At 39.4% G+C, this 27856-nt stretch overlaps 1 protein-coding gene across 3 annotated transcripts; it reads right to left on the bottom strand.

The window, feature by feature from the left end:
• fbxo15 (F-box protein 15) lies at positions 1–27554 on the bottom strand. 3 transcript variants are annotated; one of them, XM_054765542.1, is made up of 11 exons: positions 27251–27554; positions 26884–26988; positions 25431–25658; positions 21858–22052; positions 21657–21786; positions 19796–19878; positions 19199–19344; positions 18981–19105; positions 18051–18227; positions 4700–4763; positions 3071–3277 (listed from the first exon to the last, which is right to left on the bottom strand). In XM_054765542.1, exons 1-11 carry the CDS (start codon positions 27325–27327, stop codon positions 3210–3212), a joined length of 1398 nt encoding a protein of 465 aa, XP_054621517.1. In that variant the 5' UTR covers positions 27328–27554; the 3' UTR covers positions 3071–3209. The 3 variants fall into 3 exon arrangements, with proteins under 3 accessions (XP_054621515.1, XP_054621516.1, XP_054621517.1); XM_054765540.1 differs by lacking the exon at positions 4700–4763 and having other exon boundaries at positions 1–3277; XM_054765541.1 differs by lacking the exons at positions 4700–4763; positions 18981–19105; positions 19199–19344; positions 19796–19878 and having other exon boundaries at positions 1–3277.
• Positions 27555–27856: the final 302 nt, after the last annotated feature.

Below are 27856 nucleotides of genomic sequence, written 5' to 3'. Positions count from 1 at the left end.
CGAAACACAGGAAGTGAAGCAACTTTTGCAAATGTAAACACGTCTAATACAAGGCCTAAGCGATGTCATGAATTGACATGGAGCAGAGGTGGGATTAAAGTGTGGAAAGCAGAGCATTGCCACATGTGTGCGACTGATGTCGCACCTGCTGAGTAAGCACATGCAAATGCCGGATGGATGCTGTGCGGTTATCGATCTGAGGACGCCACTCCAATCAATTCTTGGTCCAAGGAGTCATTGCAGGATTTGTGCACGATGTCCAGCCTATTTTCCTGCAATTTTTGTACACTTTTTTTCTGGAGGAATTTTCAAGATGGGTATTTTTCTTTTCAAATGTTTACAAGCGTTTGCCAAGTTGTCCAAGTTGTCTGTTGCTTGTTTGAGTCCAATTTCTAATTTGGTTGACGCCTTCTGTCGTAATAGCTTAACAACTCTCGAGGATATTTTTAGTCATTTGTTGAAAATTTCAATTTCAAGCCATTTTGGAGGTGTTGAAATATAGGTAAAAAAAAAAAAAGTTGCTAATCAAAAACTAGTATGACAAAAAATGTCCCATTAGAAACCATCAAAAATAAAATTTTGAGCAGCTAGCTTACCACTGGTGTTCAATTATATATTTTGTATATTTGTCCACCAAATTTCACACCTTCCTGCGATGTCAAGTCAAAAGTTTATACACTTTCTCATACAACAACCTGAAAATGTGTCTCCAAACTTTTGACTGGTAATGTATGTTGGATAATGGTGTATGTTAAAAACAATTAAGAAAAGTGTTAATATACGTATTTTCTTTCTATGAAAACATATCGGTCTTTCCAAAAGGTTAAAATCCTCAAAACAGCCTTCATATTGTGCATTTCAGGCAGTAGTCATTTTAAATACAAGTACTTGATTTAAATGATTAAAACATTCACTTACTCCATTTCCATGCGGCATAGAAAATGGATGGATGGAATCTAAAGGACTTAAAAAAAAATTAAAACCGTTAAAGCAGTTTTTGGGGTATTGATAGTGTTAATTATGGAAAGAAATGTGTCTTTTTATCTCATCAAAAAATGGATTAGACATGAAAAAAAAGAATTAGAAAATTTAATGGAAACTATAAAATTGTTTTCATTAAACTTTTCATTTTGTTTGCATTTCCTCAAGTTTTATTTGTGTTTTAGTTTTCTGTTTGCATTTCAACTTTTCTTGTGGGCGGGTCCAGCTCTGAAAGCTGTTAAGACGCCTTTTTATTAATTTCCCTCCATAGTTAGTGTTTTATTATGAAATGCTAATTGTTTTTGTGTGTTTTGCACTCACATGAATGCATCTGAAACATATCCACAGATGCACTTTATTTATGTATGCATCAGCACATACAGGCCCATTGAAATAAATTATAAGAATATAAAATAATAAAATATTGTGCAAAAGTTGTTGGATTTCAGGATTTCAGTTAAAACTAAGAGCAATTAAATGCTCAGGCCATTTTGTCATCAATTATTTTTACAATTTTTCACATTTTATAAAACACTGAATTTGAGCTTGTTATCTATAATTATCTAAATGGTGAAGAAATTGAGAGATTGATTAATTAGACAGCCAGACAGCATTAGAGAAACTTGTGAATGATGTGTTCCTTGTGAGTGATGTGTTCCATGCTCATTTTTCTGGCTTTAAGGTGCACTGTGAGTAAATGGGTACAGTTAAAAAGGTGCACTGTGAGTAAATGGGTACAGTTCAACGTCTCTTTCTGCCTTTCAAGGTGGAATCCAACATTGTGGCTTGTCCACGATCAGGTGTTGGAAGTCAAGCTTCAAGGGTACAGAAGCACTACAACCCAAGTGACGATCCATTGGATCTCATTATGAAATAAGAGGTGAGTGTCCTCTTAATGGACAAGCAAAGAAGAGTAATAGTCCAATCCCTTTGAATAATACAGGTAATGCCTGTCCAGCAGCGTCGTAGCGTTTGTCATCACTCATAGAAATATGAAGCATGTTCAGCGAAGGAGCAGCTTTGGATTGTTGATGTTGTCCTGAGAGAAAGTAGTTGATTGTTATTGAAAAGGAAAGAGTTTATATTTGAAGGTATAAGTTGTCCCTCGGGGAAGACCCAGGACATGTTAGAGAGATTATGACTAAACCGGGCTGGGAACACCTCAGGAGCCAAGCTGGATGAAGCAGATGGGGAGAGGGAAGTCTGGGCTTCTTGTCTTAGGCTGCAGTCTGCGCAACACAACCCCAGATAAGCAGAAGACTGATGGGTGGATGGATGAAAGACCCAGGAAACAGAGACTATGTCTCTCCTGGCATTTCCTGTCTTAGGCTTCTGCCCTTGCGACCCAACCTCGGATAAGCTGAACCTCGGATCCAACCTCGGATAAGCAGAAGATGATGGATGGATGGATGGATGGATGGATGGATGGTATGTGTTTTTCGCTCCATAATGTTTTTGCAGCAGGACAACACGTCTTCATGGAATGGATGATTATTAGCAGAGGTGATGTATCAGAAGCTCTTTATGACGCAGCATGACGGTTGAGATCATTCCCTACTCCTTGGACCACCTCAACAAAGGCCATTATTGCATCTTGCTCTGCGTTCAACTGATCCTCCAAAGCTTTCAGGCTGTTTTGGTCCTTACAGGCCTCGTGCGTCAAATTGTGGCGCTGGGACGTCTCACCATTCTTTGTCACTAGACAGGAGACTTCATTCTGCAGTTTTGCGATCAGGCAGTTCTTTTCCTGGACGACCCGCCGCATGTGCTGATGGAGACGCTCCATTTCAATTTTGAAGTAGGCAATAATTTCAAAATTGTGCCTCTGCATGCCCTCCAGCTCCATTTGAAACTGGGTGGCCATGTCGTTCATGTGCCACTGCATGCTCTCCCACTGTGTCTGGAACTGGTCGGCGGTCTCCTGCTCCCTAAAGGCCCACCACTGCTGCCACTCTGCGTTTATGGCTGTCACCAAGTTGTTGGAGTCGTCCTCCCAGGCCTTTTTCAGCTGGTCGTACGCTTCCATCCAGGACTTGTTGACAAACACGGTGACCATCTCAGCGTCAGCTACAGCATTTACGAGGAAGGTCACCTCTTCCTCTTTTTCTTTTAGCTTTTTTTCCATCTCCCGTATACTCTCCCTGGTTGGAGCATCTCCCACAGCTTTGGGGTGGCTGTGGTCGCCTCCATTCGCCTGAGCAGAGTTTTCACTAAAGAGCAAGGCACCTTTAAGGCCATTTTCTTGAGGTGTGTTGCAAACGTCCTCTGTGGCCTGTCCCTGATGACATTGCTGAGGCTGGAAGGCAAAGATATATGCAACAGGTTAAACTGCATCTCAGCTTTGTGATATAGGTGAAATAGCATATTCTTTTTAATTATTGCGTTTTAAATTTCCATAACAATATTAATATTTCGATATTCAATATATTAAAATAATATCAATATGAAAATTTTAATTCTTAATATTCATATTTGGACTTTATTCCCTTTATATTATAACGTTTCCCAAATATAATTTTCCAAAAATTACAACTTTAATGTTTTTTTTCCTCATAATATTACAAACTATTACAAATTACTACTTTTCTTTAGTTTTTAATCTCTATGGTACTAAAATGATATTTTTCTTCATAATACTAGTTTATTCTTGTTAAATTGCGACTTTTTTTCTTGTTAGAAAATGTTTTTTTCTCTCAATATATTGACTTTATTCTTTATTCTTGCATAATATTGCCACTTAAAAAAAAGCCTTTAATATTTCAACTTTATGCTACTAAAATGTCATGATTTTTCCTCATATTACGTTATTCTTTTAAAATTACAACTTCTTCTCATGAGATTACAACTTTTTTTTCCATTCTAATAAATTCAACTTTAACACTGTAAGTACATAACTATAAATTATCAATAAGTAAAAAGGAACTCACCAATAGCTCCACATTTTTCAAGTTCTCTGTGTTTGCAGGGCTTATTATTTCCTCCATTGCCGTTTCCCGTCTTTTATCGTTGCAGAAAACTCTTGCAAGTTGACGCACTTTTTTAGCAAATGGTGATGGATGGCATGCTTGTGTTTCGGAGTGCCTTCCCTGTGAAACCTCCTCCTCCTCGCAACTAATAGACATTTCAACTAAAGCTGACGATGGAAGACACTGAAGTCATAAAAGCGCAAAGTCGCAGTCACAAAGGACTAAAGACAGAAAAAGATGAAAGGCGCCATGGCACGTTCCGAATATTTGAACATCCTGTGCTGACACTTCTATGACTCAGCAAATCAAAACCAAGCATTATTATCTTTCAAAAGCACAACAGTACTGTGCATAATGCTGTGTCTGTATTTGTGCGATGCAGTAATTCCTTGTTCATCGCGGATAAATGTGACCGTGACAAGTGAATTTCCATGACGTAGTGTTCCTTATTTATAAATGGAATATTTCTGCAGTTAGAGAATAGAAATATTTGAAAAACCGTGAGAGCAAAGCCACAGAATTCAGTGGCAAGGGATTACTGTATAGTAACATTGAACTATACAGGTACGCAATCCATTCATGAAATATTGTGTACGTGGTGTTTTCATCTACCACACAAAGAACAGGGACACTCATCTTTTCTCCTTATGAAGATTCCAAAGCAGCTTGGGAATTCAAGTATGTCCAAGGAAATGCAGATGACCCCTCTTCCCAAAAACATGAGAAAAATGGAGACATATATGGTTATTTACCACTATCATGCTGAACACCGCTCCCCGAATTCACCCTTTCCCCTCTTGGCCTTTCCTCTCCTTCCTGGAAGCACACAGCAACATTTTGTCTTTCAACTTCCACCAAGTTTTCTTCATCCTATCAGATCATGAGTCGACGGTTCAACGGTGCCGAGCGGTGTCATTTCACAGTGTGACACGGCCTGTGTGAGTGACAGTGGCAGGATTTCGGAGATTAGCTCTCTTTAATGTCTTCACCCTTCATGCAGAGGAGATGCTTGTCAGATGTCTTGCATCCCTTAAAACTTGCATTGTGATATATATTAGTTAAAAATATGTATATAACATTTAAGCAAATGTAACATATTTCTTGTCTAAATTAAGCATTCTCAAGCATAAAAATGGCTAAATGAACTAAAATACAAATATAAGACATTCAGACGATGCATTCCAAGATCTTGTGATATGTAGTATTCCACACTGGTCACTAGGTCTCAGTAATGTTACATTGATGAGACAATAGCCACTGCAGGAAATACTGTACAGAACAGGAAGTAAAAAAAAAAAAAAAGAACAATGAACTCTCCCATTGCTGATGTGTGACTCTATATTATGTCTTATTTTCTCTCATTATGTCTCCTAAATTTGGTAATAGGAGTGTAAAGGTTACTGTTAGTTCATGTCTAGAGAGCGCCGATAATGTTAAAAACTGTAATTAGAAGGTCTTAAACAGGTTTTCTGTGCTCTAACTACCAAAATATTCCATTTGTACAGAAGGAATCCTACTTTATTTACTACTTATTAAAAAGTCTCGAGATGCAAACCAACCAACCCAGGTGGCGCCTCACGATTTGTCCCCGAGCACGTCAGAGCTTTTCATCTGCTTTTTTTTGAAAATGTCATCTACTTACCTTCACTTCCAACCTCTGCCTCACATTGGTTTCCAAGGAAACGCTGCACAGCTACTCACAGCGTCCTCATGTAGACTTCTCATCCACATCCAAATCAAATGAAATCCTGATGAATAGCATTCACTGGAATGATCAGTAGGAATAATATTTGGGCAAGGCAATGGTTAAAATCTTGTAATAATTGCTTATCAGTGATGCAAAGGCCGTGTCTTGATGAACCATGTCAAGGCAGCGAGGTCACATGATTAAACAAGGAGCCTAGTGATCAATACCAGTTGCACCAGGAGGAGAGAACAGATTAATTCTGCAAAGGCTGCTAATGTTTTAAACTGCAAACCCCCTCCCCAGGTGTTCAAGGCTATGGCTTAGTCCGTCAGGCAGCAAAAGTGGCAAATTTGTCAGAATGTTTGTGTGTTTTGTTATCTAAAGTCCTGACGTGCAGGACGACACTGCATTAAACATCTGTCAAATCTAGTACGCCTCCTGAGATAGCGCGGGACTCTTTCGCACATCTGCACACTGTAACGCCTCGGGGGGGATTGGCTGACAGTAATTTTCACACGTTTACCAGTCACGGTAAAAGGTGTCTGCAAAACATTGACATTTTATTCACAAGTGTTCAATTCTCTGCAGACGTATAGAGTCGCATTGTTGTTTCGGGAAACATTTTTATTGCAATTTATCTCCTCTAGGAACCTGGCTATACTTTAGGGTAGTCAGTGTACAGCTTGTATGGCAGTACTATCCATCAGCCGTTACTGTCTAAAACAGTCAGCAACGCAAATGTGTAACAAGATTACTTAATCTTGCCAACAAGCAGGGGTTGCATTCAAAGACACCACGTAACTAAGTTTAATTCACATGTTTTGAGTTAATTTTCTGGGATATCCGAGCATACTACTGTAAATGCAACAAATTGTACTTCCGCATTGAGAGTTGTAAAAGGAGCGATAAGATTATCCACTTATTGTTTTTCTTTGTCTTTCTGTTTATTTAGACCACACATACACACATAATAAAGATGTTACTGTGATGTTCGGAGTGTCCGTGAATGCATCTCGTGGTAGAAGAGTGACAATGAGGAAGTGCCATTCCGGACTAGAGAAGTGTTTGTGATACTGCTGTTCATGTGTTCAGGCAGCCTCTGTGTGACTCTGTGGGGAGCTACAATGTGCCGCCGTCTGTCGTCGTAACAGAGAGGCGTGGCTTGCCATGATGCGTGTGCATTGATTACGCACGTTTACGCACTATTTTTGACAGCCCTAGTGTGCTGCCTTGCTTACCTGTGAGTTGTTTTCCCCATGTGTGGGATGTTGTATGACCTTATTTTACTTTTTTTCCCCCACATTTTTCTGTGCCTTCTATTGCTATCCCCTGGCCTACCTCAGTCTACGCCATTTTTGTGCCTGTTGGCTTTTCCCTGTTGCACTCAATATTAAAGTGTCTCTGCATCTGGGATACACTCCTGATTAGATGTCACAACATCCAAGTTTCATTTTTACAACATTGTCCCTTGAGAAGATCTAATCATGCTTTATGGCCCATTATTGTTTTTACATATATTTGTGCCCAAATGAAGTATTTTAACCAACATAAATGGCAAAAAGTGTAAATATAAGGCATTCATAAGACACATTCAAAGATGCTTTGGTGATAGATAGTATTCTAGACTGGTCACTAGGTGTCAGTGATGCATCAGGCTTGAATGCTGTTATTGCAGGTATGAATGATCTCACAACAGGCACAGCAAGCTCTAACAAGGCTACTGTTGCTAAGATAAAAGTCAAATCTGAACCCCTGACATTACTTCCGGTCCGCCGCCACTAATCTCCCCTAGCACCGGAACACAGTTACAGCAACACACATGAGTATGAGACTTAGTTATGTCTCAAATATCTTATTTTCTCCTATTATGTCTACTATATTGGGTAATGGGAGTGTAAAGGTGACTATCGGGGTGTTATTTCATGTGTAGAGGGCTCTGATGATGTTAAAAACTGCATTTAGAAGGTCGTAAACAGGATTTCGATGCTCTATGAAAATATTACATTTTTAAATAAGAAATCCTACTTTCACATTGGGTTCAGGAACCAATCAACCGCAATAAACAAAGGATTACTGTACTAAATATTGTGTGATAGTGTTTTTATGTTTTTTTTTAATGGTTTCAATACACAGTATGGACAAATATCTAAATAGACACACCCCTTTATTCAATTAGGGAACCAATGATGGATAAACCTGGACCTGTCGCTCTGCCTGACTCTTACAAATTTTGGATGCAACAGTTTTTTCTCTTGTGGCATGACATAAGGCGTGCTTGGATGAGTTTGGTGTGGAACAATTGGACTAGACAGCCCCATCAAACACCTTTTGGGCGCTTTCGTCCAACATCAGGGCCCTCCAATGTGCTTGAGGAACACTACAAAATATGCAGTAAAGCAGCAAAGCTTTAAAAAAGATGACTCCTCAGTACAGTATTTCTTTTTTTCCAAGTCATCTAATCACCAGCAAGCTATCGTGAGGCACGCTCATTATCAGAACTCAGATACAGGTTAGCCTGAAGGTTAAACAAGGAATGAAAAAGAAGTAAAAGAGATTGTATTGTGAGTTTGAAACCAAATGACCTGCGTGTCCTCTGTGTCTTGATGGAACTGCAGTGAAGTACTTAAAAAAAAAAGACATTTATTTACCAACGTAGCAGTTTTTTTTTTTTTTTTTTTGCTTTACTTCCTCAGGGAGATTAACTAAAGGTTCAAGTGTAGGACGCTTGCTAAAGCTATGGAGGAACACTTGAACAGCTGCTTGTCATCCTGCCAGAAACAACCAGCACACAGCAGTTTCTCCTTTACTTTCTACCACCTTTACTTGTGCACTTCATTTTCATATTCATGTCATGTCTTGTCCTCCTGTGTGTGTGTGTGTGTTTTTTAAGAGGCGCCTACGGTTTTGTGGCGATCCAGTGTAAATCTCTGATGAGATCCCATGATCCTCGCTGGCTTCCTTCCCTTGTTAAGACTTATAAGATCAGATGTGAGACTTCCAAACAAATCCCATGAGACATGTTGAAGCTGCTGTTAATCATTTCATGTAAAAACCTCGGCCCGTGTGCCATTTTTTTCGTTACTGACGGCACCAACCAATCACTGATTAGCAGTGAGGGATATATTGTATATTGTGCAATATGTCCTTGGTCCCCACAAAATCACTAGGGTTCTTGCTGTGACCGTCCTGAACCAATCTTCCTTAAAAAAAATGTACAGTAACCCCTCGTTTATCGGGGTTAATTGGTTCCAGACCCGACTGTGATAAGTGAATTTACTTCTAAATCACATATTTTCATAGTTAGAGCATAGAAAGCCTGTTTATGACCTTATAAATACAGTTTTTAACATAATTAGAACCCTCTAGACATGAAATAACACCCCTATAGTCACCTTTACACTTGTATTACCCAATATAATGGACATAATAAGGCATAAATAAGACTTGTACTCGCATGTGTTGTTTTAAATGTGTTCCGGTGCTAAGGGACCTGAGTGGGGGTGGACAAGAAGTAACATCGGGGGTTCAGAGTTGAGTTTTAGCTTGGTGTGCGTTACAGCCACAAGAGTATGAGAGATGACTTCAGTATCGGCAAATGTTAAAGGCGCAGTGGCCTGCAGGGGGTGCCACAAATTGTAAAAATTACTCTCCTTCAATTGAATTATATTCAAACTAGCTAATATTATTCACTTAAAGCAATGTCCATTACTCACAATGATAATAACAAATTAAGTCGCCCCGTGGCCATTTCTTTTGTAAGCATATGTAAATTGTCAATGGAGGGGGGTGTCATATAAAACATTGGGTAGGGCCACTCCTGCTGAACATGCACACCATTTGTGTTCATGCAGAATTCAAAATCAACAAAGTTCTTGCATTATCACACGGCAAATCTTCTATGAGTTCTGATGGAAGCTGGAGGAAGCGCCTCCAGAACAGCGGCTAAAATAAAATACCTTGAATAAAGTGTATTAATAATTCAACCGTGGAGGAAAGCTGAGTCCCAATCAGCTCCACAATTCAAAGTGAGAAACTTTAAAGGATTCAATTAACGGGTTGCAATGAAGAGGCTTTGTAACGGCGGGAGATAAGGCGCTGCATTTGTAATATTTCGTGTAAAATGACAAAGTGAGCACTGCTGATAGAAGAGGCAGTTTGTCAAGTTTTTGTCATCCTTTCTGTTTTTTTTTCTTCCTGTGCATTCACTGGGAACCAAGGTGCTGACAGAGGAGAATAAATGCTACGCGGATGCCAACTTCAGAGAGGTGATACAAGCCTGGGAAGGAAATGCTTTAAAATAGGGCTCTCAAACTCGCAGCGAGCTTGGCACACAATGTAATGAACAGGGAGGGGTCACTAGACGGAACACTAACTACAATCACGACATGTAACAGGTAAGTAAACACACATAAGGCAACTACTACTACTATGAGGAATAATAAACAACAATTATGTTCACTCTAAACACGTAACTTTAGCAACATTCTACAAAACAAGTACCGCAAAGCATGCTGGGACGTCAGAAGCAATCCCAGCGTTGGGAATGTGACATGGGGCACCACTACCACAAATGGAAACAACAAACAACAACTTACACCACAATAAACACATACTCTTAGTAGCTATGAACAAAAATGTCACAATGCATGCTGGGAAGCCCTCAATGCTACAATACAAACATAGTAGAAACTAAATGCGTAGATTGCAATATACTGTCATATATTTTTTCATTGTACTTTTCTTAAAAGTCATGTTAAAATCTCGCCTTGTCCTGTACACCGATCTCGTGTCTCTCGTGACACCGCTACAATATACTAGTACGGTGTATACAGTATATTGTTAGTGATGCTTTGTGTTTCATGTCCATTCACAGCTCCCCTCCCTCCTAGTAGTGTTTTACATTTTCCCATTTTCGTATTTTCAACAGTGGTCAACGTCTTTTTACACTTGTATGACAGTTAAGAATGTTAAAATTCTCTCTGACCAGTTAAAGGTTTTTTGAAGCAACCAAAGCGGGAAAAGAACACTGAATTAATCGACTGCTGTGTCTGTTTACATATTATTATGCAGAAAACAAACTTTCTCTGCTGATCAATCAAGCGTCCTCAGGTCCCTTGGCGCTACATACTGTACCAGTCAAAGGTTTGGACAAAATTTCTCATTGGACACACTTTCAATGCTGCTCTATACTGCATTTATAATTGGTGCTGTATAAATTCAAGTGATTATTATTATTAGAATGAATATTTCCGTAACATGGATGTAGCTGAACTTCCCATGTGCTGATGTCACGTTGTGCCTTGTTTAGAATGAAGTAACAGCACCCCAATATCAGCAATTAATCAATCCACTGTGTCATTATGCCCACTATTTCCTACCAAAATAACTGTTTCGAACCAGCATCCAGTACATTCTAACCTTCAGGGGGGGAAAAAAAAAGATAGAATATCCAACCGCATACTGTACATTGCATTTGTCTTGACAAAACTTCATGCTGATTATTATTATTTTTTCAGAGTAAGTGTTGCATGTCACGCTAGTTATGAAGTGTTTACTGAATCTTCTTGAAGGGGGCCTGGACAGGTTGGTACACTGTGACCATCCAAGGCTTTGCAAAGTGCCCCCGGGAGCGACTGCATACCATTGATTTCTTTAATCACTTTAAGGTAATTATGCAGGAATACGCTGAATGAGCTCCTGTGGGGTGGAACGCTTTCTGTCGTTAAGACCGCAGCTCCCCCGCGATACCATCCGCGCTCTGCGGGAACATTCTGTTAGAGAAAGCTTCCACTAGACACATTAGAGATGGGCACTGAGGGTTGGGTTTTAATGCAACAGAACAGAGAACCTGCATACATTAGCACAAGCTTTTATATTCTACGTTTTTGCTCCTCTTCAAACCTTATTCTTTCAAGTTTGGAGGCTATTTCAGTGCAGATAGGATACGGTCCAACTGGGATCTAGGGAAGTGATGCCCAACACTTCCAAAGTTGATCTCAATGATATTGAAACATGCAAACTGTATCTACTGTATATTTACCAACAGAGTGAGCATCATTGGAATGTAATACTGGTCATGTGTCCCTCAATGAACCGCGTCTCCCCGGTGCCAGAAGCACACATGCAGCCAAGCAGCTACACATCATCATGGTCAAGGACAAAGGTCCCAATTTATGCAGGCAAGACACAATTACCTCTGTACTCACTAGTGTTGCCAAACGGAGGCCGTCTCTAGTAAATCTATACTGTTATGCAAGATGTACACTGACTATTCTAAAAGCACTGTAAACTGTTAGAAAAAATGACAGCTGACATGTTAGAGGTCCAACTAATAGCAGGGAAATCTGCAAGCAATAATACGTATTATTATCATTATTAATAATTTATATTATCAGGGTTAATACGTATGAAATCATTTTTTACAGCCTGGTCAGATAATAATAATAATAATAATAATAATAATAATAATAATAATAATAATAATAATAAAAATAATAACACATGCACTCATATTTTTATATTAATCATAATGTAAAAAAATGCAAAAATATAAATTATTACAATATTTATATATTTAATATTTTTATACAAAATAATATGTTTCTTTTTATCTTTATTTTAATTTAGTTGCATGTTATTATTAACAACATTATAGAATAGTGTAATGATTACGCAAATATGTAATAATAATAATAATAATAATAATAATAATAATAATAATAATAAAATCAGTAATATTATTAATAGTAATAACAAAAATATATAACACATCAATTATTACATTATTCATCATCATAAAAATATGAACAGTTATATATAAAATGGTAATTTATTATTATTATTAAATAACTTGTGTTAACTCATATTTAATAATTGTAATATTACATAACACATGCAATATTAATAATAATAATAAGAATTAATAATAGTAATGACAATAATAATAATATTGTTTAACATACATTATTCCATTATTAATTGAATGTAAATATTAAGTATACTGTATGTAAATATAAAAGTAATATATAATATAGTCATTTATTTCTATTATTACTTTTATTAAATAATAAGAATATGATGATGAGAATGCTGCATTTCCAACATAAGCGGCTCCACTCAGTAGGCAAAAGGTGATTTAGAAATGAGGCTGCTCCACTCCAACTGTCACAAGAGGCGAGCAGCATCACTTCCACTGACACATCTGAAATTGGTTTCAGACTGCCCGTGTGTACACAAAGGTCCAGGCTGACATTTTGCTGAGCGCACGCCACAAAGAAGGGCAACAAGACGTAAAGGACACACACAAGGAGATGATGAGCGCTGGCGGATAAATAAAACAACAAACTTGGTCTTTTTGAGTTTGAGAGGGAGCAACCAGGAGTTACGTCACATGCTAACATGTGGCAAGTAAGACTGGACACCCAGGATTTACAGCTATGGATCATGATGGTCAAGGACAAAGCTCCCAATTTATGTTTGAGACAACAAGTGAGATGGCATCATTTGCATATGATGCACATCTATTTTGGTAGGACGTACGTGTTTGTGCTTCGTAAGCTTTTCTTGAAGATTTATTTGCTTTTCCTACGTTGGTGTTGACTGGGGCTCCAAATGACCCATGAGAGTCTTGTAGCTTGTCCATTAAAAATCTCCAAAAAATGTGGAATGAAAGTAATGCATAACATGTGAGTGGCAGGAGTGCAAGCCTGGCCTATGCTTACATCGTTGATATGGAAATGTTTTCATGAGGTATACGCATGCACGCACTCAAACAACACCCACAGTCAGGAAAAAAAGCATCCATGCTATTGGTCTAAACTATCGTGAAAGACTGTTATAGATGGTCTAAAGCACAGCTTCTCAACTGGTGGGTCGGGACCCGAAAGAGGGGCATGGATCCATTCTGGATGGGTCGCAGACAGCAAGTCAAAAATGACATTAAAATATGTAATATACAAGTATAAAAAGGTAAAGGATTAATAATAATCACTGAACTAAAAGTGTAAAACAATAAAAATAAAAATCACTTCAATCAAAGTGGGTCATGACTGAATGAGCATTGGAAAATGTGGGTCTGAGGTTGAGACCATTTGAGAATCCCTGGTTTAAACGTTGTATTTTGTACCTAACATTTTATTTAAGAATATTCTTTTTTTCTCAACAAAAATGATGGATCACCTTGCACGCCTAATTACAATTTTAAGACCAGTTGAAAAATTGCAAAAATTATATTTTGCACTGTTGGATCTTAAGGAGGTTTTGAGTAGAGCTCCAAAATGCAAAAAGAAGAAATGGGAGCAGAACAATTTTTATAGATTCTTTTGAGTAAGTGCTGGAAGAAGCCCTTTGTCAGGCGGGCATTGTGAATTGCAACGTTGTCCTGTTACAAAAGCCAGTCATTACCACACAGATGAGCACCTTCAGTCATGTGGGATGCGCCCTGCAACATCTCCATATAGCCGGCTACCGTTTGACGCCCCTGCACAACCTGAAGCTCCATTGTTCCACTGAAGAACCATGACGGCGCCTCCTTCACTGTGCCGTGTGGAAAACATCTCAGGTGGGATCTCCTTGTCATGCCAGGAACGTTGGAAGCCATCAGGACCATCAAGGGAGAATAAAACTTTCTTCCATCTTTAAGTAACCCACGTTTGGTGCTCTCCTGCAAATTCCCCCTTCTCCGGCAGATGCCGTGAAGAAGTTTCAACAGCAATGGCGCGCTGCGAGAGACCTTGCTTATGCAGTTCAACAATCCCGCCGCGTTCAAAGAGTGAAAGCTCTTTTGCCTTTGCCGTCAAGAGCTCATGACAGTGTGGATACCTGACAGAAAATGAGGTTCAATCCACATTTTTGCTTTTAAAGGCTGTGCTCTTCAATTTTTGATCAGCTGATGAACAGCCTGTTTCTTTCATTCCAACAGTGCAATTCTTGCAATTTTTCAACTGGTCTTTAAAGTTGTCATCAGGAGTGTTTTAATAAACCAGTCCAAAGTGTGGCGTGGAGGCCATTTGGCGCCTGCTGCTCGTTTTCTATGAGCCCAAGGAACATAAATGTAAATAAAGAATATAATTCCACCAAAAAATATTAAAAGGAAAAAAAGAAAAAGCTGAAATGTTAATACTTATAACAAATAAATAAACATTTAATCATAAAATGTCAAAAATAGGTCAAACAGGTTTGTGTGCTTGTGTGTGTGTCATTTATATAAATGCAGTAAAAACGGCCCATGCATCTTTTGACTTTTCAGTATTCGGCCCTCGGTGGACAAAGTTTGGACACCCTTGTATTAAACCAACAGACGACGGCAAATAACTTCTCTTCCTGTCACGCTCACACACAACAGGGAACTGGAGGGATGCAGTGCACACCATAGAGACCAGCTTGAAAAAAAAAAAAAAAAAAGAGTTTCAAAAATGTCTCGAAAACAGATCTTGAGAAAGAGATGTGGTATATTTGGATCAATTCGGTAATATCCACGTATACATATTAGCACTTTAGATGTGTTTTGGGTGTAAATGTAAACGCAATAACAGCAGATGTAGCTCACTTAAAAAGCTGCGTAAATAGACCTGTCCAAAAATCAATACAGGCATTAAACACTGCAGCGTTCTATCCAAACACTTTACTTTACAGAGCTCTAGAAAGCGCTTATTTCTTTCCTTGTGAGCAAACAAAACAGGCGGCTTCAGCAAATTGATTGGTTTAGGTTTAACAAACACCAGATTTCGTCCCTTGACACTTTCTGGGAAATTATTTTGTATAGTTGTGTTGAAAACGGCCCCATAAAGACTTGCTCGGTTTACAAAGTCAAAGCTAACAAGGACATTGGCATGTAACAGAAAATAGCGTGTCTTACGCATGTTCTATAGTAGCATCTTCACGAGTCACTGAAGACCCCTGACCGAGTATAGCGTGCTCTGCTGAGGTGGCAAAGGTCACGCAGGGTGGAATGGGTATACGGTGCCCAACGAAAGACAGAAAAATGCACCACTGGCAAAAACGCGGTGACGTTGATGAATGCTGTCCTCTACGTGTTAGCTAAAATGATCTGATGAGACGCAGTGCGCGTTCCGTTTCACAAGGTTGATGTGACGACGGTGGGAGGGACACGCATGAGGATATGGTAGACATGACATTGGAAGCTTTACAGATAACAAAGCCTGGATCATCTTGCAACCAGGCCAACACAGCATCGCTTTTTCACTCTTCCTCACAAGCACAGGACAAAAAAAAAAAAAACACAAAAAGAGCTCAAATTAACCACGTATGTTTTTAAAGAATTAAATAAATATATGATGGCTGTGATTAAAATAAAACACTAAGTACAATTTGCTTGAAGCGTTTCAAAAGGGGTGCTCCCTAGAAGGCGCTTCGCTGCCCTCTTGTGGCCATTTCTCGCCTCTACCGCTACAAAAGTCACTGTCAAAACATATGCAATATCAATCATGTGTTTTTTTCTCTACCGTGTCTGTAATTTACTGTGATGGACGATCAAGCTTCTTTCTCAGTGAGTGATCATGTACGTTTTACAGGGTGACAAATCATCCTTGGCACTTGCAGCAATTACTACCCGTCGTTATTATTCACGTTTGGCTTTTATTTGATTTCCTATGTTCTTCCTGAGACCGCTTTCACAAGCGCAGGACAAACAATTTCTCAAGGAAAGAAGGATTATTTGTCGCACTAATAGCAGAAATGAGTGATTGGGTGGAAATTCAAGTTAAAAAAAAAGGGGGTGGTGATGATATCCATCAACACTGCAAATGGAGACATCCTATTACACACGCTTTCAATGACAAATGTTATTGAAAATAAATAAATTGAAATGAACCAATTAAAAATAAATAAATTCAAATAAGAGCATTAAACAGTGCTAACATATCTGGGGTGCAAAATGACAAAAATGAAATAATGAAAGTGACTGCGCTGCATTCAACACAGTGCAACCCTGAGCACTACATTGAATGAAAGGATGAATGCATGAAAAGCAGCTGCCAAGAGCAGCACATGCGGTGCTTTCAAGGTTTTTGAATAGTTAATACGCAGCTATTGATTTTTGGAAGATGCACGCTGTTTATTTATGAGTCTGAAGCAAAGGCTTGCACACATTTTGTGTTTGGTTCTTGGCAGATGCATCACTATCCCAGTGTCCTTGGTCGCGTGCTTTTCTAATAAAATGAGCATGAAGAGCGGCGGTGTGCAGGAATTGATGTGACGGGAAATCTAAAATATGAAAGGTAGTGTGATGGAAAGGAGCTGAATTGGCAATAGAATTTTTATAGTGTATGGCGTTCCAGATGAATATTCTGATGCAGGACGTGGGCAGTTTCTCACAAAAGTCAATACACCCCAAACACCGACGTTCTCCAGAGACAATACTATAGAAATGAAACTTGAATGCACCTTTTTGAGTAGTCAGTGTGCAGCTCGTAGAGCAGAATAGATTGATAATCCACCGAAAATGACTGACCACATAGCCAATATTGTCTCAATAGCTGGAAATGCAACAGGCTAGACTTGTCATGTTCTGAGGACAGTTAATCTATAATCTATACTGCTATACAAGCTGCACACGGCTACTCTCGCTACTCCAGGGGTGTCCAAACTTTTTCCAGCTGCGGGGGCCACAAAGTGAAAAATGAAAGGACGCAAGGGCCACTTTGATGTTTTGTAAAGCAACACATGTATAGTACGACGTTGTATGCAACGCCGCTCTTTGCGACGCTCTTCGCTCTTTCTTCCCCATTTTTGCTGGCTTTTTTTTAAACTTTCCAAATATTTGAACTTTCTTCTCAAATAACCTTTGTAAATTTTTGTCTCTTAATATTATGACTTTATTCCCATCATGTTTTGACTTTATTCCTGTAACATAATCTTTTCCACAACCTAATTTTGTTTTTTCTTTAGTTTCTCATAATATTACGACTTTTTAAAACATCTTTTGAAAAGTCTTTTTTCTTTCATATTTCCTCTTTATGCTACTAAAATGTAAATGTAAATTATTTTTGTCATATTATTATGAGTTTACTGTTGTAAAACTGTTTTTTCCATTTCTGCTGTTTTTTGTTTTTAAAATTTCCACCTGATTCAGTTTGCCTTTTTTTCAATTTTCTTCTTGTAATTCTGACTTTATTCTCATATTACAAGTTTATTCTCATAAAATTGCAACTTTTTTTACTGTATTCTTTTAATATTGTGACTTTATTCTGGTGATATTACAGATGCCTTTTTCCATTTCTGCTGTTTTTTTTTTTTCTTTTTCAACGGTTTAAGTGACCTAAAGTTAGATTTTTGCAGAAAATCCACTAAAATGGTGGCTGCTATGTTGAGTATTCTTTCCTGAAGTACTTACTGACTTTGCCAGTGGTCACATAGACTGCCAGGTTGACAATGAATAATTGCTTTTGCTGCTCTACCTGCACAATGTTCATCATGACTTGACCGTCGAGGTCCTGATAGTGAATGACGAACTGCTCGGCGGCGTAGAAAAGCGAACACGGCCTCTCCTGGTACTTCATGGAGACTGGAGAGCTGATACACCAAAAGGGTTTGTTGAACTCGTCAAGAAGCGTGAGAGTCATGAAACAGCGGCCCTGAAGAAAAGTAGAAATAAGCTACATGTTCAGGTTCAAGTCAACTCAAAAACCCCTGCACAAGATGTGTGTGGCACCTGTGCAAACTTCTTTTACGTATTTTTCTACAAATATATAACTGATTGAGAAGGATGGCAAGATACATTTTTTTCAGCTTTGCTGGAGGGTTTTGCACACGAGTGAAGATCTAGTAAGACTCAACACCAGTGGTCCCCAGTAGGTGGTATGAGGTACGTGGCCATTTGGCCCCACCCAACGTCACATAAATAATGTACATTATTCAGTCTAACTCAGGGGTGTCCAAACTTTGACAACCGAGGGCCGAATACTGAAAAGTCAAAGGATGCAGGGGTCATTTTGACATGGATGTACAATCGACCCTCGTTTATCGACGTTAATTGGTTCCAGACCCGACTGCGATAAGTGCATTGCGTACGCGTTAATTAGGCAACAAAAAAAAGTAATTAATTAAATAAATGAGGTAACACACTATTTTTGACAGCCCTACTATTTACCAATAATGCAGTGGGGAAGCTGATGTGTTTACTTTGTAACAAAGTAAAAGCTATTTTGAACAAGTATACATTTTAATTGAGGGCCCCTGCTCTAGTCTAGACCTTAGACTGTAAATCATCAAGGTGGACCTCCATCAAGCCTTTTTGACCTACCATATAATTCATAGTGAATGTCTTTCTGGCATCTTGTATTTGTAGCAGTGGACATGCAAGTGTTACAGCAGGTAGTAAGTGGTACCTTGACTTCACCCTGCAGGGCCTCACATCTCCAGGGCAGAGCGACATCGCCTGACAGAGACGTGTGCTGCGAAAAGGAGGTCTCATCAATAGCAGTAAGCTTGACAAGGCCATCGCGGATCTGATCTGGAGGGAGATGTTTTGCATCAGATACATTTGTAGCTGCGATGATTCCGATATAAGCTCATATTTTAAGACGTATCAAGACACATGTACTACCTCTCCGGCAAAATAGCTGCAAGAAACTTCCCGACATGAGCTCACATTGACTGCTGTGGAGAACTATGTGAAGCTGGTAACCATGGAGACCATAATCAGGGTCAATGTCATCAAATGGGGCTTTGGCCACCGGCTCCATGTAGGGGCTTTTGAAAGGCAATGAAGAAAAAATAAGGAAAAAGACGTGATCTTACATGTGACCAGTAGAGGGTGCTATGTGCACACTATGTTGATTTAGTAGACATGCTACAAGGACTGTAATGACACCTCTTACATTCTCTTTAACAAGCCATTGGATCACATCTAAATACAAAATACATTCTGACCTGTGCCTTTAAATTACAGATTGAAACGTATTGTCTTCTCAAAACCTTATCCAAACACAATGCCGAGCTGTAGCAGATGCTGATGACAAAAGGGGAAAAAAAATGTCAGAATGTTGACAATATAACAAGCACCGCTGTAGCGGAAGTGCTTGTGACACATCAGCAAGCAGTGCATCAGAGATAGGTCACCTCGGGAATGAGTGCTGTCACTTCAATCTGCCGCTGACACACTTTATGCCGCTTAAACGCGTGAATAAGAGGTACATCCTACCAAACAGAGGACCCCTGGGTGCTTCTTTCCAGTAGGCAATGGAAGTGGAGGGTGAATATGACAAAAGCGATGCTACGCTGGTCCTGCCAACAAAGACATGAAGTCACTTTCTCGACAGGAATTATTGAAAAGATTGCCTTAAATCACGGGTGTACAAAGTGTGGCCCGGGGGCCATTTGCGGCCAAGCAGCTGTTTTTATTGGCCAGTGGCACATTGAAAAAATATAATTTAACCAAAAACAAAACAACAAAATGTAAAAATCTGCAGTAATTTTACAAAATTTTAGTAATTTCTGCAGTCACAGCCTGGAGATCGGGATGACCTGGGTTCAATTCTCCCTTGGGCATTTTCTGTGTGGAGTTTGCATGTTCTCCCCGTGTGTGCGTGGGTTTTCTCCGGGTACTCCGATTCCTCCCACATTCCAAAAACATGCATGTTAGGTTAATTGGTGACTCTAAATTGTCCATAGGTATGAATGTGAGTGTGAATGGTTGTTTGTCTATATGTGCCCTGCCATTGGCTGGCGACCAGTCCAGGGTGTACCCCGCCTGTCGCCCGAAGTCAGCTGGGACAGGCTCCGGCATGCCCCCGTGACCCTAATGAGGAGAAGCGGTATAGAAAATGGATGGATGGATAGTAATTTCCAAATAATTTAATAATAACAATTAAGTCAAAATATTAAGACAAAAAAGTTGCAATCTAACGAGAAGAGGTAATTTTATGAGAGTAACAACGTATTATTATGAGGAAACATTTAAATATTGAAAAAAAACCATAATTTTTTAAATATATGGATATATTCATATAGATGAAATATTAAATAAAAATACATTTTTGTTTTAAAGTTGTAATATTATGAAAACAAATAAAACAACAAATAAATTTGTCATTTTAGGAAAAATTTGGTTGGGGAAAAAGTCATAGTATTTTCGGAATAAAGTCAAAATATTACGAGAAGAAAAATTACATTGATTATTTAAGAAAAAGTTTAAATATCTGGAAATTAAGAAAAAAACAAACAGCAAAAATGGGGGGAAAAAGAGCAAAGACCGAAGTTCATATTAATAATTTTCTCCTTTTTCACCTAAGTGTATATAATAAAGCTGAGATGCAGTGTTTCTTTTAAATATATAAAACTTTGCATCCTTTAATTTTTCACTATGTGGCCCTCACTGGAAAAACTTTTGACACCCCTGCCTGAAAGTAACACATTTGATTTCTTCTCTGCACATTCGTTGCTCTAAGCTTTGTCAGATGGACGGTTACAGGTTATATTGTGACATGTTTTTGCTGTGGCTTCAACATTTTTATATGCAGACATGGTCAAAAGTGTTGGTACCCGTCTGCGAAAGAAAGAAAAACCCACAATGGCCACTGAAATAACTTTAAACTGACAAAAAAGTAAATATTTAAAGAAAATATATTGGAATCTGCCGAAATGCATATTGACACACTACAAAGCTTCTGGGAGACAAATCTGGAACTATGTTTACGGACGCAAAAATGAAGCAAACAGAGAAAAGAACACCATACCTGCTGTGAAACATGGAGGAAACTCGGTTATGTTCTAAAGTTGCTTTGCTGCATCCGACAAAGGGTGTGCAGCATAAAAGGAAACCAAAAGATTGTCACGGCATTCTGGAACCAAATGTGTTGCCCAGTGTCAGAAAGCTTGATCTCAGTTGCAGGTCATGGGTCCTCCAAAAGGACAATGACCAAAAACACACAAGAATGATGAAGAACCAAACACTGGAGTATTCTGAAGTTGTCTGGGGAAGGCAGTCATTGTGGGTTTTTCCATCTTTGGCGTGAAGGTACCAACAATTTCCACCACGTGTTTGCAGTATGTTTGATAATTACCTTCCAAAGCCCCATGACTATGTGAGGCTTTAGTAGCTTCAGTTCAATCACATGGTCCTGACCATAGTCTTGCATGCTTTTGGTTGCACTCTCCATGTCTATCACCTCCATGAGGGACCTCCAGCCTGGTCTGACACAACAAAGAAAAACAATACATCAAATGAGCTGGAGCTGGCTGGGGACGGATGATGACTGTCTTACGCCTTTAGTCCGGGGCAGTCGAGGGCTACTCTCCTGACGCCGTGGAGCTGAAGGGTAGAAATGTGATGGTAGTCTTGCCAGAGGTTTCCATTCCAGCACAGCACCACGGAGGTCTCAAAGAACTGGAACCAGCTGAGATCATACGCGGCTTCATTCCTTGATTTGTCGGTGACCGTGAGCTCCCAGGTAATGCCTCTGGGGTGCAAAAACAACATGCATGAATAAACAATGCCATGAGAGACGTGGCTTTTGGTCACACTGACAAGAAAAGTGTGCAATTTCAAGAATAAAGTTCTAGTAGTACGATGATTTAGTTGAAATGTTAATAGGTAAATGTCACATCTCCCACACAGATACAAACCCAACAGTCAGAGATCTGTAGAAACATAATAGTACCATAAGAATATGTGTTAAAAACAGTTCTTGTTGACACTGGAACAAAGCTAACAAAGGAGGTGATTTCAGCATGTGTCGTTATTTTTCAGGAAGATTGATGTGACAAAACAAATTTAAATCCCTCAGCAGTTCTCGCTCATCTTAAAGCAAGTACACATTTATGCTGATGAATTCATGGATTTATTGTAACTTTCTTCGTATTTTGACCGTAATGTCTGCACTCACTACTTCGCACTTCAAATTTGACGGCTTAACTCGTTCACAATTTTTCCTAAATATAATCATCATTGTTCTGTGGTTGTACAGAATATGGCTTTGATCGCCGTAAAAACAGGCGTTTATTGCAGCTTTGAGTGATCTCACAACGGGCACAACAATCCCTAACTTGGGCTTTTGTTGCGGCCATAACCCACACCAATAACTTACTGCTTCTCAAGACGGATATGATACCGATGACCGATATTATCTACTTCTTAAAATTAAGATTTAACTGTAGTTTGTGCACGCCTAGAGTTAAGATGGACTGGAACAAATTAGGATTTGACCAACTGTACCTGTTGATTTGCCCTACTCCAATATCATGACATTACTACTACCACATCACTACTATCAGGAGAACCAGAGTATAGAGCGGAGGGACCAACCTGCTCTGGCCCAGCAAAGTGCACTGTATTCGGGCACCCGCTCCGAGCAGCCAGTGTGCCGCCACGGAGGCCTCTGGCAAACCTTTTGCACGTTGCGGCACAAATAGCCCCAGGTGCCTTGGCTTTGCTGGCGCTTCAGGTGGCTGGTAAGGTTTTTTTTGTGCTCGATGGGTTTTTGTTCCCCTCATTGCGGCACATTTCGTACACCTAGCATGCAAAATGTCTTTCTCTTAAGGTGAATGTTTGTTTACACGTGAGCTCAGGGGAAGTGATGACAGGCCGTTAACGTCACAGGCAGGAGAAAAAAGGAGAGCTTGATTTGCTCACCCGCACAGTACTGGTAATCTCGCCTCAATGGTGCTTTTTTAAATGATCGGTTATCTGAGCTATTTTTTATGTTATCAGATTTATCGTTATGACATCGTAACGCCCTCATATCGCAATATAAATATCATGCACCCCTTTTGACAAAACAAATTGAAGTTTAAGCAGGTACACGTTTATGCTGATAAATTCATGAATTTATTGTAACTTTTGTCTTTTTTTTTGCAGTGTGGTCTAATAATCATTTGTAATTTTGCAATAAAAGCAGGTTCATGCAGATTGCAATCAAAACAATAGATGTGTAAATTAACAGACCGGTTATTTTGTTGGCTTTATTACACTTTAAACTCGCCCAACTAGAGTTTAATGGCGATTCCGTTTGCTTTATCAGCAGGCGAGGGACTTTAGTGAAGCTGCTAATGGATTTAAAATGCAATAATGACATAAATCTGCAGCTGCTCTGGCGGATTTCTTGATCTAATTCAGTCTAAACTGGGATTCAGGACTGTCCCTATTGTGATTCAGCATGAGGTGCCATCCAGTATCAATTAAAGGGAGGAACAAAAGCAAAAACTGGAGCAGCCCAAGAGAACTAAGGCGACCTGGGGGATTTGGCCCGCCATTGTCTGTGTATGTGATGTCTTGTGAAATGATTATTAGCAAGGTAAATCGCATGCGCCTGAGTGTCTTGAACAGACAAACCCCCACGGGATAGTGTCTGAGTTGGCGGGGAAGGAGGAGAAAGTGTGTGTTTTGTAGATGAGAGGTCGGATGGGGCGTGGGTAAGTAATTTATTTCAACAATTCACACAGCCTCTGCAAGGAACACAATTATTTCTACTCCCCCTTCTTCACCAAAGCGATGGCCATGGAACTCAAAATGGAGTGTCGCACAGTGTCTAATCAGAGGTTATAAAAACCCTGCAGAAAGTAGCAGGAAGGCAGTGGGGGAGCCCCACCTCCCATCTTGGACGCTGGCATCCCCCTGAGCAGATGTTGCGAGACCTCTTTTTTCACCTTTAATAAGACTGTGTCATTAAATGTGATATATATATATATAATAAAAAAAAACGCTTTGTGTTTGCTTGCCGGCAGCTTTAACTGGCTTGTGGCTCTCACTTGTTAGTAAGGTTAGAGCCCTGAAGTTCTACTGTGCACACAGTAAGTACGTAAGAGTTCCCATGATGCTTTGGTCAAACAGAATAAGGTTGGAAAATAACACAACTTTGCAGCAATCACAGACTGGCAGAATGGAAAAGCACTGAACTACCTCAAACATCTTGTGCTGGATAACATTTAAAATCAATAGTGACTTCAACATAGCTATAAATGCATCATTTAATAATAGATGACACACCTGTCAACATTTGCATTTGAAAATATGGTATATTTTCACAAACATTTGGGAAATAATATTTTTTTTCAAAGGGGATAGCTGGCATTACCATCATCACTGGGAGTGCTTCCGGCTTCCCAGCATGCTTTGCAACATTTGTTGTGTAAAAAGTCTCTTCTGTTGTTGTTGCTTAATTTATTGGTATATATGTTTCTTATGTTCTTATTCTTCCTTGTGTTTTCTTTCTTTTCTTGGGAGAATGAACAGAATAAGAATTTCATTGCATAGTATAACTGCCTGTTTTACTATGCATATGACAATAAAACTCTTGTATCTTGAATCTTGAAAAGTTGCTATTATTCCTCCTCTCTTGTGGTGTAAGTTGTTGTTCCTTGTTTCCTGTAGTGGTGGTGGCCAACCTGTGTGCTGGGAGCTGGAGTGCTTTCGACTTCCCAGCATGCTTTGCGGCACTTGTTGTGTAAAACGTTGAAGTGTAGTTGTTGTTTATTATTACCCATAGTAGTATTAATTGGCCTTGGTGTTTTTACTTACCTGTTCTATGTTGTGTTGTTCATTTTTGTGATTGTAGTCAGTGTTCTGTTGCGTAAACCCTGATTTAAGCAAGCTAAAGTGCCTCGGGCCAGCTCTCCAGATATTTGCGAGCTGCATTTACACTAAATGTTGATGTCAGGTAAATTTATAAGTTTACGTTCATTACAGTTATAAAACAGGAAAAATACGGGAAACTTCAAACGAGAGGGCGCTAGGAAGAGCATGCTTCAGAGGAAAATTATACAAAAAAGGTACTTGAATACTATGAACTAATAAGCAATAATTGAACAAATTGTGCACAATTGATCGCTTTTTATCTTACCGGAGCATCTGAACTGTGCGACTAGGCAACCCCGTGTGACGGCTGATGACTCCGAGGTGTGTCTTCCACTTCCTCCTGGCCCACGCGTCCCGAGTCTTGAAGTAATGCAACTTCCAGTAGCCTTCGGACCGAGCCTGAGCCTCCAGCGTGGTGGTCTCCAGCATCTTCCCGACCATGCTGATAGACTTCTTGTTCAACAGCCTCTTGTAGATATTCCTCCACAGAGCTCTGCATTAATGTCAAAGGTAGTGAGAGAAATGACAGAACCAGCAAATATTTCACCTCATCTTCTCAAGGGACAATACTACAGAAATGAAATTAGAAACAACTTAACAGTAGTCAGTGTACAACACAAGTGAGTCCACGTCTGGGGACGTGCTTGGTCACTCATCACCTTCAGCTTCCTCAACAACAGCTGCTATTTTGGAGGTGTGTTTGCATTCCGTTTGCAACTTTTTACAAAACAAGTGCCGCAAGGCATGCTGGGAAGCGGAAAGCACGGGCAGCTATGCTGTGTAAAAGGAACATTGGATCCTCCCATCCATCCATCGTCTATGCTGCTTATCCTTACTAGGGTCACGGGTATGCTGGAGTCTATCCCAGCTGACTTCAGGTGAGAGGTGGGGTACACCCTGGACTGGTCGCCAGCCAATCGCAGGGCACATATAGACAAACAACCACTCACATTCATACCTATGAACAATTTAGTCTCCAATTAACCCAACATGCATGTTTTTGGAATGTGGGAGGAAACCGGAGTAACCTGAATAAGCCCACGGACGCACGTAGAGAACATGCAAACTACACACAGAGATGCCCAACGGAGAGTCGAACAAGATTGGATCAGTTATCTTCTTTTTTTTTTTTACGCTTGAAACACTTTTTTGTGGAATATTTGATGCAGCCCAGACTCAAACCTCCAGTGGCCTCCAGGTAAGTTGAGTTTGAAAACCCTGATCTGATCATCTGATCATGTCCAAGTACCTATCACCATTTGGCCCATATACTGTACAGTGGAACAAGTTATTTTGTATTTCCATTGTTTTCTATGGGAAAAGCTGTTGCCAAATTGGAGCAAATCAGACCATGACGAGCATCTAAATTTTTTTGGGCACAATCGCAACCAACTGTTAATCCCCACTCGGTATGTGCATTATGAGAGACATATTTACTGTCTTTTTGTTTTGGTTTCCGCCTTGAGCATCTAAATGTTCAACTGATGCCAAGAAAACAGCTGGCTTCAGTGCATCAAAATTTATAAAGTAGCAGCAATGAGCAATGAAATTATGATTTGACAGAAGCTGCAGACCGGAATCCTAATTATCTTCTTTGACCGCGGCTTTTTGCTTGGCAGGCATGTACGATTGCATTTGAATCCGTAAATCCTTTTCAGAGTAGATTTGCAATATCGATGTCTTTAACGCACCGTGTGTGAATGTGTAATAATACCCACTCATCACTGGCGAGTTGATAGAAGGTCTTACTGACGTGACCAATGCAGACAAGTGTGCCGGCATCCAGGTAGGACAGGATTTTATTCAGGATCTCTGATGGAAGTCTACACAAAAGATAATATTGGGCATCAGAAGCAGGAGAAAATGATTATTTTGGTATATTCTGCCAAAATTATGTCACTGGCAGTGTTACCTGAATGTAAAATATTGTAAATAGACAGCAAATCATCAATAAAAGAAATATCACGTGTACTGTACACTACATTATACTGCAATAATACAAAAGCTATGTACTTGGTACATGAAGCTGTGGCAAAAGCTAGTTTGGAAGAGGAAAATAAAGGTGGAAATAAGCAAACGTGTTACCTTTCCATAAAATTTTGCGGGGATAATCGAGAGAGTTTGTTACCTCCTTGAGACGTCTTTTCTTTTACTGCTAACATTGTCAGTACGCGTTGACACAGTGGATTTTATGCTAGCAAGGACGGAGCTGGTTATATCGACTTTTAAAACTCAAGTATGTCGGGAACTGTCATTAAAGCTGTCGGTGAGCGTCTGTTATATACTTCGACATGGAATGAACTTCCTAAACTAACGGTTGGGTTGACATTACCGGCGTCCGGTCGCCGTAGCAACCCCCGTGGACAATTCTCATTTAAGTAGCATTAGCTCAATACGCTTCCGGCGACTGGAGCGTTCACTTTCGTCTTCAAAATAAAAGGCGACTAACAAACTGTAAATGAACAATTGAAGAAGTTAAAATACTTTATATAAAAGCTAAATTGTGATATAGGTTGGAAAACATAGTAATATGAACTTCAGCCTTTGCCCCCCCCACCCCTATTTTTGCTGTTAATATTTAAACTTTTTTCTGAAATAATCTAAATGATTTTTTTCGCAATATTATGACTCTGTTCCCATGTTACTGTACAACTTTTCCACCAAACTAATTTTCCAAAAATTCCAACTTTT

This window comes from Dunckerocampus dactyliophorus, chromosome 21, assembly GCF_027744805.1.
Source record: "Dunckerocampus dactyliophorus isolate RoL2022-P2 chromosome 21, RoL_Ddac_1.1, whole genome shotgun sequence".
Classification (NCBI taxonomy): domain Eukaryota; kingdom Metazoa; phylum Chordata; class Actinopteri; order Syngnathiformes; family Syngnathidae; genus Dunckerocampus; species Dunckerocampus dactyliophorus.
The sequence above is the reverse complement of the archived record's forward strand: the minus strand, read 5'-3'. Positions and strand labels throughout refer to the sequence as shown.